Below are 19973 nucleotides of genomic sequence, written 5' to 3'. Positions count from 1 at the left end.
GATGCAGATAATAAATGGGGAATTCAAAATGAATTTGATTAGTCTACTGCTTTTTAAAAACTGATTAAACGGAATACAGGATAATATCATTATTGTACTTTTGTCCGCCATGACCGTGTCATGAAAGTTTGATATATTGTGACATCCTAATAAAAAAACACTGTAGAAAGATTCAATGTAGGGAAGGAAGTAGGCGGGAACCGGCAAACATTTAAACATTTAATAACAGAAATTTTAACAGCCAGCGGCCCCTCACGGACGACCGCCGGCGAAATAACAAATACAAATATAGACACAAGTTTTGGCCCGGTCCTCTCTCTTCCACGGTCCGGTCGCTCGTTCCTTTTATATGCTCCCTATCTCCTACGTGATTCGAGCCCGGTGTGTGCACAGCTGGCGCTCATTCACAATTACTCACCGGACTCGAACCACGGTCTCGCCCCGCCTACTCTACTACAAACACGTAAACAGAATATCTCAGATTATAACTTGCAAATTGAAGGCTGCACTGTTGCTCCAACAACTACAGTTAAAGACCTAGACATTATATTAGATGGCAATCTGACCTTTAAAAATCAGATCTCAAATATCACAAATCAGACTTCTTCCACCTTAGAAATGTTACCAAATTACCAAATATTGTATGTGTTGCTGACTCAGAAAAGCTTATTCATGCATTTGTGACCTCATGACTTGACTATTGTAATGCTCTACTTAGTGGTTGTCCTGTATCATCAATAAACAAACTACAGTTCGTTCAGAAGGCAGGTGCCAGAGTTCTTACCAGGTCAAGAAAATACAATCACAAAAACCTAGTTTTATCTTTGCTTCACTGGCTTCCCATTAGAAATCGTATTGATTAAAGTTATTTAAATGACTTGTAAAGCCTTAAACGGTTTAGTCCCTACATAATTAACAGAGCTTCTATCACATTACGACCCATAACGCTCTCCAAGATCTCAACACTCAGGACTTTTGATAACACCGAGTGAATTCTTATTTGCTGCTGCAGATTTCCACACTGATGACATGCAAATGGTTTCTCCCGAGTGTGAAGTCTCATGTGCACCTTGAGGTAACATTTGGTTGTGAGACTTTTCCCACAATGTTTGCATGTTTGATCTTTCTCTCTGGTGTGAATGATGATGTATGTCTGAAGGCTACCACCTTCAGTGGACAGCCAAAATAAAGGAACGGACAAAAGACCAAGCTTAGTTGATCTGAGGTACCGGGCAGGAGAGTAGGTGTAGAGTAGGTCAGACAGATATGGAGGCGCAAGACCTTTTAATTCCCAAAATGTTAGAAGTTATATCTTCAATCGATTATGTGATCCCCCAGGTAGCCAGTGAAGATCATGTAGTATAGGAGTAATGGGAGCAGAACCCCTGGTGGAGGTTTGAACTCTTGCTGCTGAGGTTTGAACATACTGTAACCTTGCTACGAGTTGTCTAGGCAGACCAAGAAATAGAGCATTGCAATCATCAATATTTCAGTTTTTTATTACAAAATGATTGATATCCCTGAAGCATGCAATAAGTGAGTCAGAGCTGGTGGTGAAGTAGATTTGAATGTCATCAGCATAGCAATGGAATTGAAGTCCATGCATGCATATGATGTAGAGAAATATAAATTATAAACATAAGTGGACCCAGAACAGCACCTTGAGGAACACCCTGTAAAACCAGCGCAGTGGCAGATTTAATGAAGAAGAAGCGCAGTTTCAATGCTATGTGATGAGCGAAATTCTGACTGTAAATATTCAAAGAGGCCATTAGCATTTAAGTAAAATCTCAATTGTGAAGCCCCACTTTTCAAGAATTTTACTTAAGAATGGTCAATTTGAGATTTGCCTGTTATTGTTCATATTTAGATGATCAAGGATTTTTAAGAATGGGGGACACTGCAGCCATTTTTAATTCTGCATGTGAGTTCTCATGTGTCTATGACTTGTATTGTTAAATCTCTTTCCACACTAATCGAATCTGTAAGGTCTCACTCAGGTGTGTGTTCTCATGTGTGACTGAAGGTTTCCTGTTTGTGTAAAACTCTTTCCACACTGTAGGCATGCGTGAGGTTTCTCCCCAGTGTGAGTTCTCGTGTGTCTCTTAAGGTGACTCATAGTTGAAAAAGTCTTTCCACACTGAAGACATGTGTGAGGTTTCTCTCCGGTGTGAGTTCTCATGTGAATCTTAAGGCTTCCTGTATGTGTAAAAGTCTTTCCACATTGTAGGCATGCGTGAGGTTTCTCTCCAGTGTGAATTCTCATGTGAATCTTAAGGTGTTCTGTTTGTGTAAAAGTCTTTCCACACTGTTGACATGCGCAAGGCTTCTTTCCGGTGTGAATTCTCATGTGTGTTTTAAGGTTACCTGTTTGTGTAAAAGTCTTTCCACACAGAAGACATGCGTGAGGTTTCTCTCCAGTGTGAATTCTCATGTGAATCTTAAGGTTTTCTGTTTGTGTAAAAGTCTTTCCACACTGTTGACATGCGTGAGGTTTCTCTCCGGTGTGAATTCTCATGTGTGTTTTAAGGTTACCTGTTTGTGTAAAACTCTTTCCACACTGTAGGGCATGCGTGAGGTTTCTCTCCGGTGTGAATTCTCATGTGGAGCTTAAGGTAATTTGTAGTTGTAAAAGTCTTTCCACACAGAAGACATGCGTGAGGTTTCTCTCCAGTGTGAATTCTCATGTGTGTATTAAGGCTACTTGTTTGTGTAAAACTCTTTCCACACAGTAGACATGTGTGAGGTTTCTCTCCGGTGTGAATTCTCATGTGCAGCTTAAGGCAACTCGTAGTTGTAAAAGTCTTTCCACACAGAAGACATTTGTGAGGTTTCTCTCCGGTGTGAATTCTCATGTGTAGCTTAAGATGACTTGTTTTTGTAAAACTCTTTCCACACAGTAGACATGTGTGAGGTTTCTCTCTGATGTGAGTTCTCATGTGTTGCCTTTTGTCGCCTATTCTCAGAGTTCCTTCCAGATCATAATGTTTTTCTTCAGCATCTTTTACATCCTCTTGACTGTCCTTATTCACTTCCATCATATCTGAAATTAACAAAACTATACGTAAAACTAATTTTTACAATTGTACGAAAAAACACCACAAGTTGTATGCGTACGTGTGATTTGCTAATCCTGTCTGCGTTTGCATTCGCATTTATAATACGTCCGCCCATTGACATGACGCTAGGCTGTGGGTGGGACAACCATTCTGGACTTTGACAGAATGCCCTACTAGTAAATTGTAAAAAAAAATGTGCAAGCCAGAGAGCAAATGCGTGTTCACTATATTCATTTCTGTATTACCAATGTTTCAGTGGTTTCGAGAATGTATGAAGTATAAATCAGGGCTCAATGATAAAGATTTTCAGGTACAAAATAAAAAGTCATCCGATGGGAACTAATACTGTATAATCTTCACTCTATAAATTGAATATAGATCAATCCATATTAGAGTTACACCAGTCAAGAGCATCCAGTGATGATTTTCTTTGTATTTTGTTGTTTTATTAACATTAAAAACATGATGTGATATAATAAGATTCTGTCACTTTAAAAGAACGAATTACAGTACAGCAGAAACTGTGCTGCAAAAAAATTGGCGGGTAAAAGAATGTGTGACAATTAAAACCAACAGACTGCGTCTCATGTTGTCAAGTAGAGAACGTATTCATGTTATTTTTCACCATGACTATACAGTAACAGACTGATGAAAATGTGGAACAAAAGGTCAAAATGTTGTGCTGCACAACTTAAAACAGGATGGGTGGTCTGGTCACTCTACTGCTACATGATTAATGCAATTCTACTGAATCTTTACCAGATTATATACTATACAAAGTTACGATCATTTATTACACACAATTCATTAAACTAGATTCTATCTAGAAACAATTCAAATTAAAAACAGAAACCAACCTCTGTGTTCTTCAGACCCCTCAGTTTGTGTTCTCTGTAGTTCTGGATCTCTTGTGTTCTCAAGCTTCTCTTCCAGTGACTCCAACAACAGTGTGAAGATTTCAGTTCTCACACCTGAAGTGATTCTTCTGCTTGTTGGTTTCTGGTATTTATTGGTGGATTGATGTAGGAGGAGCTTCTCTGAAGGTATCAATCACTGTTTGTGTGAACTGGAGATGTTAGAGAGACATTCCCAGTAACTCAAATCTGCATTATTTAACATCTCTAAAAAACAATTGACCAAGGTGCTATACTAGTATTCTTTAGAGTGCTCATTTCTCATTTTAAACTGTATGTGGGGGTGTGAATCTTTAGGTAGACAATTATAAATCTTTACTTCTCTGCACATTCAATGAGTAGGTACTCAATTTCAGTAGGAACGTACTCAACTGGCTAAATGGGCTTGTACTGTTTTCCGTGAATGAGTGTAGTATGAATGCGATCGGCCTTTGTCCCCCATATTGATGATCTTCTTTTCTTTTATAATGGCGGGGAGCAAATTACGTTTGTGGTGCATATCCACCACTGGAGTGTACATAGGCCAAAGATTCCATGAGTATTCCAAGCATTTGCAACATGTGTGTAATGCCTTCACAAAGGCAGCTGCTCGACGATCTTGTCTTAGAATAGCACTACTTTTATTGTCAAGGAATATAAGTATTATTGCTTATAAATTAAGTGCACCCTATAAACTACCCTTGAACCTCATATAACACTTGAAAGTCTTATTATTTTGGAGACCTCCCTTTAAATGATAATTGTAACACACATTTGATTTACAACACGACAGTTTTGAACACGACAGTTATCAGCTGTTCCTTAAATAGAATTTATTTCTAAAAAGTTCAAATCAAATGTGTGCAAAAGGCTAAAAAAAACTTCATTTTAGTTTTGTTCCTTTCAGATATGATGGAAGTGAATAAGGACAGTCAAGAATAAGGAAAAGATGCCAATGAGAAACATCATCAGTATGTACAAAAGTCCCCAAATGTTTCAAAGAAAGGAACTCTGAGAACAGGAGACAAAACGCGTGGAAAGCGTTCCCCAAAAGCCAGACACATGAGAACTTGCAGTGGTGAGAAGCCTTACACGTGTCATCTGTGCGGGTAAAGTTTTACCTTTCAATGAAATCTTAAGACACACATAGTAATTCACAGGAGAAAATTTGCCATGCCTAGAGTGTAATATTTTTTGTTATCAGTACAAATTAGAATTCACACTGGAGATAAAACATAAACATGCCATCAGTGTGGAAAGAGTTTCAGATGAGAAGCTAAACAAAAGATTTGGTAACATTTGCTGTTTGAGTGTCCATCACTAATCTGTTTGAGTAGATGCAAACTTTGGAATTTTGCCGGAAAACATATACCACCCATAGTTTGAAAATACTCCTTTCAACATGCTATGATTTGGGACGTAATAATTATAATTTTGAAAACTATTTAGGACAGATGTGGCCCATCCCTGTATTTACCATAATATTAAAAAAATTGCTTGCATTAGGTTGCCTAGCAAGTTTAAAGGTAACAGCATCACAAAATGTCATGTTTTCATGCTATCTGAACGTAATTCGAGGTGGTATTTTTATAAATTTTATATAAAGAAATCTTTGAGTGATCTGTAGATTTAAAACAATGAAGGTTATTTGTGAAAGTCCGCAGTCTTTCTTAAGACTTTCTGAAGAAAATTGTAAGTGCCACAGAATGAATTTATTTTTACAGTAGCAATATTTAATAAATATACCAAGTTACTTTAATGCACAAAAATCATAATAAACTCTGAATAACTTTTGCACTTCAAGCAAACCCTAAACAACAACCATGATTTTAACTATAGTCTTAGAATAATATTTGTATTAAAATCATAGATCATTTTCCTAAAGGGATGACCTTAATATGTTCATATTGTTGTTTATGTTAAAATCTTTCATCATCGAATTTTATAATGAATCCTCCAGATATGCCCACTTAATCAGTGGCGGTTCTACATTGAATCACTCCCCGGGCGAGATCCGCTCTGGGTGCCCCCCCATCTACTCCCACCCATCCGAGAGAAAAAAAGCCATGTTTTACCATAACTATATAAGTGTAAGACGAACCTTATATTTCTCAATTGCACAAATCCTTCAACAGAACATTTTAAAAACACAATTCTGCACAAATCAGTATAAGTTATCAGAACTTAAATATACTCTATGTACATAAATGTTGCAACATATGTACATGATGTACATATGTATCATGATGTAACACGACCAGAGAACAACAACATTAAAATATTAAGAATAATATACAAATAAAATATAGAAAAAATATTCTAAATAGCACAAATCCTTCATCACACAAAAGCAAATCTAATTATTACACTATTGCACTAAGAACAGAAAACACAAACTAAAACCTGACCTTTCTGGCCTTCCTTAATGCAAAATCATCAATAATGTCATCATACGAAATCTGCCCCCTATTGAGTTATTGATACTGATGATAGGAAGGCCAGTGAGCTGTTCTTGAGACATGGTTGACCTCAGGTATGACTTGATCAACTTTTGAAAAGCTCCTCTCTGCTTGAGCCACAGTGACTGGCAGAGTAAGTGTAATCCTGAGAGCAGTCCAAAAGTTGGGGTAGATCTCTGATAGATCCTTATCATGCATAAAAGTGATAAAATTCAAGGAGGCTGATGGTTTTTGATGGCTGACCAGTGACAGAGGATTCTCCAAAATACTTTAGAAGTGCCCATGAATTTGCAATTGAAATTGACATCAAAAGACAGTAGGCTACAGTATAACTCTTATGAATTGCAAATTTAAATAAACATGCCCTTACATGCCAAATGTCTGTCATGACTCATTAGACGCTTTATTAATCTAATCTAAGGGAGGAACAATTAGCTCCTTGGTTACTGCCTCAAATTATATTCTTTGTCACGCATCAGAGTTATAGCAAATGTTTGCCTTTGAACACATCCAGACATATGTTAATTTCGTTGGCTAATTACAGGGCCCAACATTAACCCCAATGATGGAAATAAATAATAACTTTACTTGTAACAGTTTTGTTGCAAAGCACAATCTTATGGTGAAATTAGATCTCGTGTTTGTTGAGTTAAGACCGAATTATTGTTGTATAAGCATCATAGCAAGAAGGCTAACAAACGTAAGAGTTAACGTTACCACCCATTAACATTAGCCCTTCATTGATGATGGATAACGTCACCGTAATCATACAGAGAGAACGTAGTTACATACCTTTATCTTTTGCTCCTTTCTCCGCTTCTACTTTGATTTTTTCTTATATTGGGCACCTGACGGCTTAAACCTTTTTCTCTCCATCGCTTTCATGTTTATCTGGCACTCGACAATCAAGACTAAACCACTTCACCTCCACATAATCGTTTTGGATTAACTTTTTTTATTAGCCATTTCACACACAATGCAGAAAAAAAACGTGGAAAAATAGGCCTGTGCTTTAAAATTATGAATGAAATGTGCGTTATTTAGAAGAAAGTCAAGGTGTGACTGATTTTAGCCCACTAAATGGGCCCCCCTCCTTGTCCGCTCCATTTGGGAGAGGTGAACTGTCCATCAGGGGATCAGCCCCTCCCCTTTACAGTTTTCACACAGCTTCTGCGCTTCTCAGCAAGCAGGGGCGGCGATTTGCCAATTCCCCACACAGACAGTTATATTATACATAATAGAAACCTGCTTTGCGGCGCGGATTATTTTTCTTTTTCAAGTGCTTGTGCCGCCCCCCACGTGTCGTGAAAATTTGGCGCCCCGGGCGGCTGCCCGGTTCGCCCGTGCCTAAAACCGCCACTGCACTTAATATGAAATCATCTTTCTGTGGCACATTTCCATTTTAAAGATCCATTGAAATCTCTTTTCCAATATCTTTTCAATCTTCTAATCTTTCAAGTGCAAGAAATAAATAGTCAATGTTACACACATGACCACACACAGGAGCATGGTGAGGAAGATAAAACAATGAAAAATATATGTTTTGTTAATATTTACCAAGAATCAAAATCAGGATTTTGATGTTTGTCTCAAAAGTTTGTTTTATTGGTGACATTAGCCTAACAATGAAATTCATCCATTAGTGTTAATAGAGCAGTCAGTCTTCTGCTGATGATCATGAACGTTTTCTTTTGTTTCAGTATAACAGACACATCAGTGTTAACAGCTGTTATTGTTCAGACTGATAGTTCCTATTTTCACCTTCTTCATTATGCTGATATCTTAATATCTGAAGATCTTTGTTTCTGTGTGTCATAGCTTCTGGATGATGCTCATCTGAGAGGTGAAGTTGGAAGCTGTCCGGTTCAGCTGCCTCTGGCCGTGTCTGGATGGGTCTTCAAAGAGGAGCTTTGTGAAGAGACCGAGAACACCGAAACTGAACCAATGATCACAGACAGCACTGGAGCTGAAGTGAAGGGTAGGTTAGAAAGTGTCATGTGATGTATGAATGATGTATGATATCGTAGGGGTTGATAAAAATCATTGTTCAGAAACGGGTCCCCAAAAATGTAAAATTCCTCTTTATTTAAACAATCCATTGATTTTGATTCCCCGCTCGTTCTAGTTTATTCACTCAAACTCGTCTCTCTCCAGTCAAGCAGGAGCCTTTGGAAGGATCGCAAACGAAAAAGGCGGAGATAATGTTCAGACCAGCCCCCCTGCCCGAGCCTGGTTTGCTACCTGATTTACTCGAGGTGTGGAATTACTGCAAAGAGGAGGAGCTTCTCTTCATGCAGCTCCCTGATTCGCTGCCAGGGCAACCACCCACCATTGATGTCAGGCCTTTAAAAACAGAGGTGCAGTCGAGTGATGGACAGACTATGCTGCAGACGACTGAGAACCAGGTCGGTTTCTTTATTATATTAGGGCATTTGATTAAAACAGTACTGCTCTTACTTACCTGTTTTTATGTTTGTCTTAGGAGGACTCTCAAGACGAGAACAGTTGTTTTCTTAAGGATCTGGAGGAGGGTGTGGTGGGGAAGATGCTTGTAAGAAAGTCAGGCAAAGTGCAGCTTTGTCCAACTCCATGGGCCTTTCTGCAGGTAGGTTACACTCACCATCAGTATTTCGTTGAAGGTTTTGCTACTTGACTATCATCTGTAAGAGTTCATACAGAATACAGGATTAAAAGATGAATGCTACATGTTTAGTACTAAAAGGTCTAGTGTGTCATTCTTTTGTAGGACCTATTGAACGATAGACAATATAATATACATACCTATGTGTTCAGAGGTTATAAAGACCCTGCATTATGAAGGGTTATGTTTTTAATATCTTAAAATGAGCTATTTCTATCTAAATATGCTGCGGGTCCCCTTACATGGAATCCACCGTGTTGTTTCTACAGTGGCCCTAAACGGACAAACTGCTCTACAGAGCGTGTTTTATAAATACGTTATCTCCTTCAGCATAGAAGCGAAAACGTGACGCCATCTTAGTTTTGGGTCAGCCACCGTAGTGCTTCGAAAGAGAGGGGTGGTGTGAGCCGTTGGTTGCAGTTGGCAACCTAACCACTAGATGGCGCTAAATTTCATACACTGGACCTTTGTAGCTTATACATTTTAATGACTTTTCAACATGTTTTTGCTTGTCTGTTATGTAGGAATTGGTATCAGTCAATACAGAAGGCAGAAGAGGAGATATGTCTGTCCTAGGCCACATTAAACACAAGCTGGTTTGTTCACCCGATTTCCAGGCTCTTCTAGAAAACAGAGCTTGAGAATCTGCTGCTGAAACTTCCAATGTTTCTCTATGAAGAAACAGCTTCATACTCCGAACAGTGGGAGAAAATGTCCCCGTGCCTAGTCACATAAAAATGATTTATGCTCTTATTTATATAAGAGTTTACAGGTCATGTGGTATCCAACAGGGCTTTATGTGAGACACTCATGTATGTACATATTGAAGGCTAGTATAAATAAGTTTGTAAAAAAATAGGTTTGAAGTGTAAAATATTCAGTTAATAAAAAGTGCCATCAATTGATTTTTTTCTTTGGTTTTGTCCATAATTCATGCCTATTTAATTTAATGCATAATCAATTGGCATTTCCAGTCAAGTTTCTCCATTCAGAAATTCATGAATATCATTCCCTACACTGTAAATTGTATTCACACGTGCACTAAAAACGGAGCACATTGTGTCTTGTTTGATGTCAATGACACAGAACATCACTGTTTCTTGCACTGTAAATGAACATAACGTTGTTATGTAGAAAATGCATATAAACAGAGCACTTACATATTTAAAGTACTTTGGTTACAAAACTGGTAGTTTGTTACAGATGTTATAGTTGTTTGACAGTTTTCACCTCATAAGCAGCTCAAAGAATTTTTGGGGGTTAAAATTTTAAACATTAAGCTAAGCACCATCATTTAAATCTTCAGTCGTAAGTAATAGCTCACCCAAGAGTAACAATTCTGTCAACATTTACTCTCAATCTTGTCATTGAATTTCAATATTTTCTGCAGAACACAGAAGACGATATTTTTAAGAACGTTGTTATCCGGCACACATTCACTTGCATTGGTTTAGTATATATACAATAGAAGCGAATGGGCACCAGCACTGCCCTCTTACCAACTTTCTTAAAAATATCTTCTTTTGTGTTTTCCAGAAGAAAAGTCACACAAATGACAAGGGCATTATGACGGAATTTTAATTTTGCGGTGAAAGATGAAATTCGATAGATTCCACATAAGATGCAGATAATAAATGGGGAATTCAAAATGAATTTGATTAGTCTACTGCTTTTTAAAAACTGATTAAACGGAATACAGGATAATATCATTATTGTACTTTTGTCCGCCATGACCGTGTCATGAAAGTTTGATATATTGTGACATCCTAATTAAAAAACACTGTAGAAAGATTCAATGTAGGGAAGGAAGGAGGCGGGAACCGGCAAACATTTAAACATTTAATAACAGAAATAATAACAGCCGGCGGCCCCTCACGGACGACCGCCGGCGAAATAACAAATACAAATATAGACACAAGTTTTGGCCCGGTCCTCTCTCTTCCACGGTCCGGTCGCTCGTTCCTTTTATATGCTCCCTATCTCCTACGTGATTCGAGCCCGGTGTGTGCACAGCTGGCGCTCATTCACAATTACTCACCGTACTCGAACCACGGTCTCGCCCCGCCTACTCTACTACAAACACGTAAACAGAATATCTCAGATTATAACTTGCAAATTGAAGGCTGCACTGTTGCTCCAACAACTACAGTTAAAGACCTAGACGTTATATTAGATGGCAATCTGACCTTTAAAAATCAGATCTCAAATATCACAAATCAGACTTCTTCCACCTTAGAAATGTTACCAAATTACCAAATATTGTATGTGTTGCTGACTCAGAAAAGCTTATTCATGCATTTGTGACCTCATGACTTGACTATTGTAATGCTCTACTTAGTGGTTGTCCTGTATCATCAATAAACAAACTACAGTTCGTTCAGAAGGCAGCTGCCAGAGTTCTTACCAGGTCAAGAAAATACAATCACAAAACCCCAGTTTTATCATCGCTTCACTGGCTTCCCATTAGAAATCATATTGATTAAAGTTATTTAAATGACTTGTAAAGCCTTAAACGGTTTAGTCCCTACATACTTAACAGAGCTTCTATCACATTACGACCCATAACGCTCTCCAAGATCTCAACACTCAGGACTTTTGATAACACCTAGAATAACTAAATCATCCAAAGGGGGTCGAGCTTTCTCATACGTAGGCTGTGATGCATAAATAAACTTTGAGCGGCACTAGCAGAGTAAAAACACTGCTGAGATCTGAGACTAGCTTCTTATTTGAAACTCTTTCCACACTGATGGCATTTTATGGTTCAATTTCAGCGTGAGATTTCATCTATGACTGAATCCTAAATTTACATGTCAAACTCTTTCCACATCCAATGCATGTGAAGGGTATCCGGAGTGAATTCTCATTTGCTGCTGAACATTTCCACACTGATTCACAGTGTCCATCACTGTTTCTCTCTGGAGTGAAGTCTCATGTGCACCTTGAGGTAACATTTGGTTGTGAGCCTTTCCCACACTGTTTGCATGTTTGAGCTTTCTCTTCGGTGTGAATGATCATGTATGTCTGAAGGCTACCACCTACAGTGGACAGCCAAAATAACAAAAGACCAAGCTTAGTTGATCTGAGGTACCTGGCAGGAGAGTAGGAGTAGAGTAGGTCAGACAGATATGGAGGCGCAAGACCTTTTAATTCCTAAAATGTTAGAAGTTATATCTTCAATCGATTATGTGATCCCCCAGGTAGCCAGTGAAGATCATGTAGTATAGGAGTAATGGGAGCAGAACCCCTGGTGGAGGTTTGAACTCTTGCTGCTGAGGTTTGAACATACTGTAACCTTGCTACAAGTTTTCTAGGCAGACCAAGAAATAGAGCATTGCAATCATCAATATTTCAGTTTTTTATTACAAAATGATTGATGTCCCTGAAGCATGAAATAAGTGAGTCAGAGCGGGTGGTAAAGTAGATTTGAATGTCATCAGCATAGCAATGGAATTGAAGTCCATGCATGCATATGATGTAGAGAAATATAAATTATAAACATAAGTGGACCCAGAACAGCTCCTTGAGGAACACCCTGTAAAACCAGCGCAGTGGCAGATTTAATGAAGAAGAAGCGCAGTTTCAATGCTATGTGATGAGCGAAATTCTGACTGAAAGTAAGTAAAAATTTAAGTAAAATCTCAATTGAGAAGCCCCACTTTTCAAGAATTTTACTTAAGAATGGTCAATTTGAGATTTGGCTGTAATTGTTCATATTTAGATGATCAAGGATTTTTAAGAATGGGGGACACTGCAGCCATTTTTAATTCTGCATGTGAGTTCTCATGTGTCTATAAAGGTGACTTGTATTGTTAAATCTCTTTCCACACTGATCGCATACGTAAGGTTTCACTCCGTTGTGTGTTTTCATGTGTGACTGAAGGTTTCCTGTTTGTCTAAAGGTCTTTCCACACGTTAGACATGCGTGAGGTTTCTCTCCAGTGTGAATTCTCATGTGCAGCTTAAGGTAACTCATAGTTGTAAAAGTCTTTCCACACTGCAGGCATGCGTGAGGTTTCTCTCCGGAGTGAATTCCCATGTGAATCTTAAGGTCACGCCTATTTGTAAAAGTCTTTCCACACTGTAGACATGTGTGAGGTTTCTCTCCGGTGTGAGTTCTAATGTGTAACTGAAGGCTTCCTGTTTGTGTAAAAGTCTTTCCACACTGTAGGCATACATGAGGTTTCTCTCCGGTGTGAATTCTCATGTGAATCTTAAGGTGACTCGTAGTTGTAAAAGTCTTTCCACACTGTAGACATGGGTGAGGTTTCTCTCCGGTATGAATTCTCATGTGTGTTTTAAGGTTACTTGTTTGTATAAAAGTCTTTCCACACAGAAGACATGCGTGAGGTTTCTCTCCGGAATGAATTCTCAAGTGTGTCTTAAGTTTTCCTGTATGTGTAAAAGTCTTTCCACACTGTAGGCATGCGTGAGGTTTCTCTCCGGTGTGAATTCTCATGTGAATCTTAAGATCACGCGTATTTGTAAAAGCCTTTCCACACTGTAGACATGCGTGAGGTTTCTCTCCAGTGTGAATTGTCGTATGTCTCTTAAGGTGACTCGTAGTTGTAAAAGTCTTTCCACACTGTAGACATGCGTGAGGTTTCTCTCCGGTGTGAATTCTCATGTGTGTTTTAAGGTTACTTGTTTGTATAAAAGTCTTTCCACACGTTAGACATGCGTGAGGTTTCTCTCCGGAATGAATTCTCAAGTGTGTCTTAAGTTTTCCTGTATGTGTAAAAGTCTTTCCACACTGTAGACATGCGTGAGGTTTCTCTCCGGTGTGAATTCTCATGTGAATATTAAGGCTTCCTGTATGTGTAAAAGTCTTTCCACACTGAAGACATGCGTGAGGTTTCTCTCCGGTGTGAATTCTCATGTGAATCTTAAGGCTTCCTGTATGTGTAAAAGTCTTTCCACACTGTAGACATGCATGAGGTTTCTCTCCGGTGTGAATTCTCATGTGAATCTTAAGGTGTACTGTTTGTGTAAAAGTCTTTCCACACAGAAGACATGCGTGAGGTTTGTCTCCGGTGTGAGTACTCATGTGTGTTTAAAGGCTACTTGTTTGCGTAAAAGTCTTCCCACACAGAAGACATGCGTGAGGTTTCTCTCCAGTGTGAGTTCTCATGTGTGTATTAAGACTACTTGTTTGTGTAAAACTCTTTCCACACAGAAGACATTTGTGAGGTTTCTCTCCGGTGTGAATTCTCATGTGTAGCTTAAGATGACTTGTTTTTGTAAAACTCTTTCCACACTGTAGACATGTGTGAGGTTTCTCTCTGATGTGAGTTCTCATGTGTTGCCTTTTGTCGCCTATTCTCAGAGCTCCTTCCAGATCATAATGTTTTTCTTCAGCATCTTTTACATCCTCTTGACTGTCCTTATTCACTTCCATCATATCTGAAATTAACAAAACTATACGTAAAACTCATTTTTACAATTGTACGAAAAAACACCACAAGTTGTATGCATACGTATGATATGCTAATCCTGTCGCGTTTAGTCCATTCGCATTTATAATACGTCCGCCCATTGACATGACGCTAGGCTGTGGGTGGGACAACCGTTCTGGACTTTGACAGAATGCCCTACTAGTAAATTGTTAAAAAAAATGTGCAAGCCAGAGAGCAAATGCATGTTCACTATATTCATTTCTGTATTACCAATGTTTCAGTGGTTTCGAGAATGTATGAAGTATAAATCAGGGCTCAATGATAAAGATTTTCAGGTACAAAATTAAAAGTCATCCGATGTGAAATAATACTGTATAATCTTCACTCTATAAATGGAATATAGATCAATCCATATTAGAGTTACACCAGTCAAGAGCTTCCAGTGATGATTTTCTTTGAATTTTGTTGTTTTATTAACATTAAAAACATGATGTGATTTAATAAGATTCTGTCACTTTAAAAGAACGAATTACAGTACAGCAGAAACTGTGCTGCAAAAAAATTGGCGGGTAAAAGAATGTGTCACAATTAAAACCAACAGACTGCGTCTCATGTTGTCAAGTAGAGAACGTATTCATGTTATTTTTCACCATGACTATAAAGTAACAGACTGATGAAAATGTGGAACAAAAGGTCAAAATGTTGTGCTGCACAACTTAAAACAGGATGGGTGGTCTGGTCACTCTACTGCTACATGATTAATGCAATTCTACTGAATCTTTAAAAGATTATATACTATACAAAGTTACGATCATTTATTACACACAATTCATTCAACTAGATTCTATCTAGAAACAATTCAAATTAAAAACAGAAACCAACCTCTGTGTTCTTCAGACCCCTCAGTTTCTGTTCTCTGTAGTTCTGGATCTCTTGTGTTCTCAAGCTTCTCTTCCAGTGACTCCAACAACAGTGTGAAGATTTCAGTTCTCACACCTGAAGTGATTCTTCTGCTTGTTGGTTTCTGGTATTTATTGGTGGATTGATGTAGGAGGAGCTTCTCTGAAGGTATCAATCACTGTTTGTGTGAACTGGAGATGTTAGAGAGACATTGCCAGTAACTCAAATCAGCATTATTTAACATCTCTAAAAAACAATTGACCAAGGTGCTATACTAATATTCTTTAGAGTGCTCATTTCTCATTTTAAACTGTATGTGGGGGTGTGAATCTTTAGGTAGACAGATGTAAATCTTTACTTCTCTGCACATTCAATGAGTAGGTACTCAATTTCAGTAGGAACGTACTCAACTGGCTAAATGGGCTTGTACTGTTTTCCGTGAATGAGTGTAGTATGAATGCGATCGGCCTTTGTCCCCCATATTGATGATCTTCTTTTCTTTTATAATGGCGGGGAGCAAATTACGTTTGTGGTGCATATCCACCACTGGAGTGTACATAGGCCAAAGATTCCATGAGTATTCCAAGCATTTGCAACATGTGTGTAATGCCTTCACAAAGGCAGCTGCTGGACGATCTTGTCTTAGAATAGCACTACTTTTATTGTCAAGGAATATAAGTATTATTGCTTATAAATTAAGTGCACCCTATAAACTACCCTTGAACCTCATATAACACTTGTAAGTCTTATTATTTTGGAGACCTCCCTTTAAATGATAATTGTAACACACATTTGATTTACAACACAACAGTTTTGAACACGACAGTTATCAGCTGTTCCTTAAATAGAATTTATTTCTAAAAAGTTCACATCAAATATGTGCAAAAGGCTAAAAAAAACTTCATTTTAGTTTTGTTCCTTTCAGATATGATGGAAGTGAATAAGGACAGTCAAGAATAAGGAAAAGATGCCAATGAGAAACATCATCAGTATGTACAAAAGTCCCCAAATGTTTCAAAGAAAGGAACTCTGAGAACAGGAGACAAAACGCGTGGAAAGCGTTCCCCAAAAGCCAGACACATGAGAACTCGCTGTGGTGAGAAGCCTTACACGTGTCATCTGTGCGGGAAAAGTTTTACCTTTCAATGAAACCTTAAGACACACATAATAATTCACACCGGAGAAAATTTTCCATGCCAAGAGTGTAATATTTTTTGTTATCAGTACAAATTAGAATTCACACTGGAGATAAACCATAAACACAGTGGTGTAGTCTAGCTTTTTGTAGTGAGTATACTGTGCTTTTTTCCCCTCCCAGCCTCATACGCACCCATCCCAGAGCGACACCCCATGGCACCACCACACTTACTAATGCATAAAGTATGCATCTACACGTAATTGAGAGCATTATTAAAGACTGCTTATGTGTTATCAACGTTCCAACAAAAGAATATATTTTGAAAAATGTTGGTAATCAGACAGTTGGCAGCACCCATTGACTTTCATAGTCTATATTTTTTCCTACTGTGGAAGTCAATGGGTGCTGCCAACTGTCTGATTACCAACATTTTAAAAAACACCTTCTTTTGTGTTAAACAGAAGAAAGAAACTCACACAGTTTTGGGACAAGTTGAGGGTGAGGAAATTAAAACAATTTTCATTTTTGGGTGAACTATACCTTTAAGAATGATGATACTATATGAATATGTTACCTGGAGCACAGGTTTTATCAGCTGACTGTCTTTTGTTGTTTATAATAAATTGGAATGTTGATAACACAGCACGAACACTCAGTCACATCATCATTCAGATCACTACAAGGGGGGCAGGAGATCGCCGGTCCTGCGCTGACATGACAATCTTTGATAGGTAGACGCGTGATAACAGCTCGACCGTGAGTGAAACCTAAGCGCTTGCGCGCGGTAGGGAGGGGCGGGTAACATTCATTTTCGGTTTACATTTTTGACTGTTTTTTTTATTTTATGGCCAATAATGCCATTTTCGGCCGAACATTTTCGTGTGTGCTGGGCAGCAGATATCTACTTAACTTACTGTCCCTCCACTCTAACCAAGGATGCCTGTTTTTAAATTCCCTAGCCTGACTTTCAGTCCACAAGGCAGGCCAGGGGTTCTCATTTCTCTCATCATCTGAAATAAGGAGATATACAATTTTTATTCTGTTTACCACACACACACACACAATCTCCCCTCTTCTGCCGTATTAAGTGATCCACCACACTAACGGTAGTGAAGTTAGCAAGTTCCGGATAAAATTCAATATACCAACAATCCCCTGCTATTACAGTTACGTTTAATGATAACATGTACTGTATGCTAGCTTTACTTACCAGGTAACTTTACGAGAGCATCAGCCTCATTTTCTGGAGTTTCTATAACGATCGTGTCATCTGCTGCAGATGAAGTGTCACCCGAAGCTGCTGTAGCTTTATGGGCAGGCATCCGAAAACACTCAAAGAGTGTACTTTGAGTCTGCTTTCGTTTCATATCTTCTAATTAAGATTCAGAATAACGTTAATCTTGCGATGTAAAGACACTAAAGATGAATTAATGAATTTGCGCCGAAAAAGACCGCCAAGCAACTTCTTTTCCTTGGTAGGTGACGTCAGATCCAGGTCACAGGCCACGGAAGCCCCAATGGTCCAAAAACGTTAGTGATTCGCAATCGCAACACAGACGGGGTGAATTTATGAATGGCAGTTCTGTCACAAAGCGATGTTGTTACGTATCCTCACGTTTTTTAAGTGGGTATACGGAAATCCTTTGACTTTCCTAGTGGGTATACGGCGTATACCTGCGTATCACGTAGACTACACCACTGCATAAACATGCCATCAGTGTGGAAAGAGTTTCAGATGAGAAGGTAAACAAAAGATTTGGTAACATTTGCTGTTTGAGTGTCCATCACTAATCTGTTTGAGTGGATGCAAACTTTGGAATTTTGCCGGAAAACATATACCACCCATAGTTTGAAAATACTCCTTTCAACATGCTATGATTTGGGATGTAATAATTATAATTTTGAAAACTATTAAGGACAGATGTGGCCCATCCCTGTATTTACCATAATATTTTAAAAATTGATGCATTAGGTTGCCCAGCAAGTTTAAAGGTAACAGCATAACAAAATGTCATGTTTTCATGCTATCTGAACGTAAATCGAGGTGGTATTTTTATAAATTTTATATAAAGAAATTTTAAACTCTGAATAACTTTTGCACTTCAAGCAAACCCTAAACAACAACCATGATTTTAACTATAGTCTTAGAATAATATTTGTATTAAAATCATAGATCATTTTCCTAAAGGGATGACCTTATTATGTTCATATTGTTGTTTATGTTAAAATCTTTCATCATCAAATTTTATAATGAATCCTCCAGGTATGCCCACTTCATATAAAATCATCTTACTGGGGCACATTTCCATTTTAAAGATCCATTGAAATCTCTTTTCCAATATCTTTTCAATCTTCTAATCTTTAAAGTGCAAGAAATAAATAGTCAATGTTACACACATGACCACACACAGGAGCATGGGGAGGAATATAAAACAATGAAAAGATAAAAATGGTAAAAATATAACAAAAAATATATGTTTTGTTAATATTTACCAAGAATCAAAATCAGGATTTTGATGTTTGTCTCAAAAGTTTGTTTTATTAGTGACATTAGCCTAACAGTGAAAACACATCCATTAGTGTTAATAGAGCTTCTGCTGATGATCTTGAACGTTTTCTTTTGTTTCAGTATGACAGACACATCAGTGTTAACAGCTGTTATTGTTCAGACTGATAGTTCCTATTTTCACCTTCTTCATTATGCTGAAGATCTTAATCTTACATGTAAATTTACTTACAAAACCAAAGTTTGTGGTTTAAATAGGCTTTGGAAAATGTAGAATTTGATATCGATTTAAAAAGATCAAAACTTCTGTAAATTAAAACAATACATACCTGAGGGCCTTGTTGTAACAAAGCCTTGTTACCAAAGTCCTTGAGAAGTTATTGAATTATTAAACTGAGTTGCTGAGTGGTAAAAGACAGATTTTGGTAACACCTAAACTCTGGAATAACCTTCCCGATACTATTTCATGGTCAGACACAATCTCCCAATTTAAATCTAGATTAAAGACACATCTTTCCAGCCAAGCTTTCAGTAATGATGAGTTAATGAACAGCAGCTACGATAAGTGTTGTCTTTCTGCCTCCGCTCGGGATGCCCATCCCGAGGTAGGGAGTGATTCCACCAGGCCCAGATGAACGTCATACGCCCATCCCCAACCCTACAGCTGAAAATCCCGACTGACTGGCCATCCCAGCTCCATTTCAAGCAATTCCAACACCACCCTAGAGAAATACGACAATCAGACCATCCCAGCTCAGAAATTCCATCCCCAAAAGAGCAAAGACGGACTACTTGTCACATTAATGCTAAAGTTACAATAATTGCTATAAATCACATTACATGACACCGGTTTGAAGTTATAGGTGCATTCAGTGGCCCTGATTGGAGGTTGCTGGGTTGGTGTTTGTGGGGAGTGTGGGGGGGCTTGTTGGTTGTGGTTGGGGGGATTTCATTTGTTGGGGCTGTGTCGGCCTGGTCTTG

General features: G+C 38.3%; 1 protein-coding gene and 2 pseudogenes across 1 annotated transcript; 1 reads left to right on the top strand and 2 right to left on the bottom strand.

Moving 5' to 3' along the window:
- Positions 1 to 1996: 1996 nt before the first annotated feature.
- On the bottom strand, positions 1997 to 2855 carry LOC130406908 (gastrula zinc finger protein XlCGF8.2DB-like; annotated as a pseudogene).
- Positions 2856 to 7954: 5099 nt separating this feature from the next.
- Positions 7955 to 9957, top strand: LOC130407151 (DNA-directed RNA polymerase III subunit RPC4-like). The gene is made up of 4 exons (XM_056729848.1): positions 7955 to 8389; positions 8566 to 8816; positions 8894 to 9016; positions 9577 to 9957. Exons 1-4 carry the CDS (start codon positions 8356 to 8358, stop codon positions 9691 to 9693), a joined length of 525 nt encoding a protein of 174 aa, XP_056585826.1. The 5' UTR covers positions 7955 to 8355; the 3' UTR covers positions 9694 to 9957.
- Positions 9958 to 10101: 144 nt separating this feature from the next.
- On the bottom strand, positions 10102 to 18905 carry LOC130407147 (zinc finger protein 658B-like; annotated as a pseudogene).
- Positions 18906 to 19973: the final 1068 nt, after the last annotated feature.

The sequence above is a fragment of the Triplophysa dalaica genome, chromosome 18, assembly GCF_015846415.1.
Source record: "Triplophysa dalaica isolate WHDGS20190420 chromosome 18, ASM1584641v1, whole genome shotgun sequence".
In the NCBI taxonomy this organism is placed as follows: Eukaryota; Metazoa; Chordata; class Actinopteri; order Cypriniformes; family Nemacheilidae; genus Triplophysa; species Triplophysa dalaica.
This window is presented reverse-complemented; position numbering and strand designations above follow the sequence as displayed.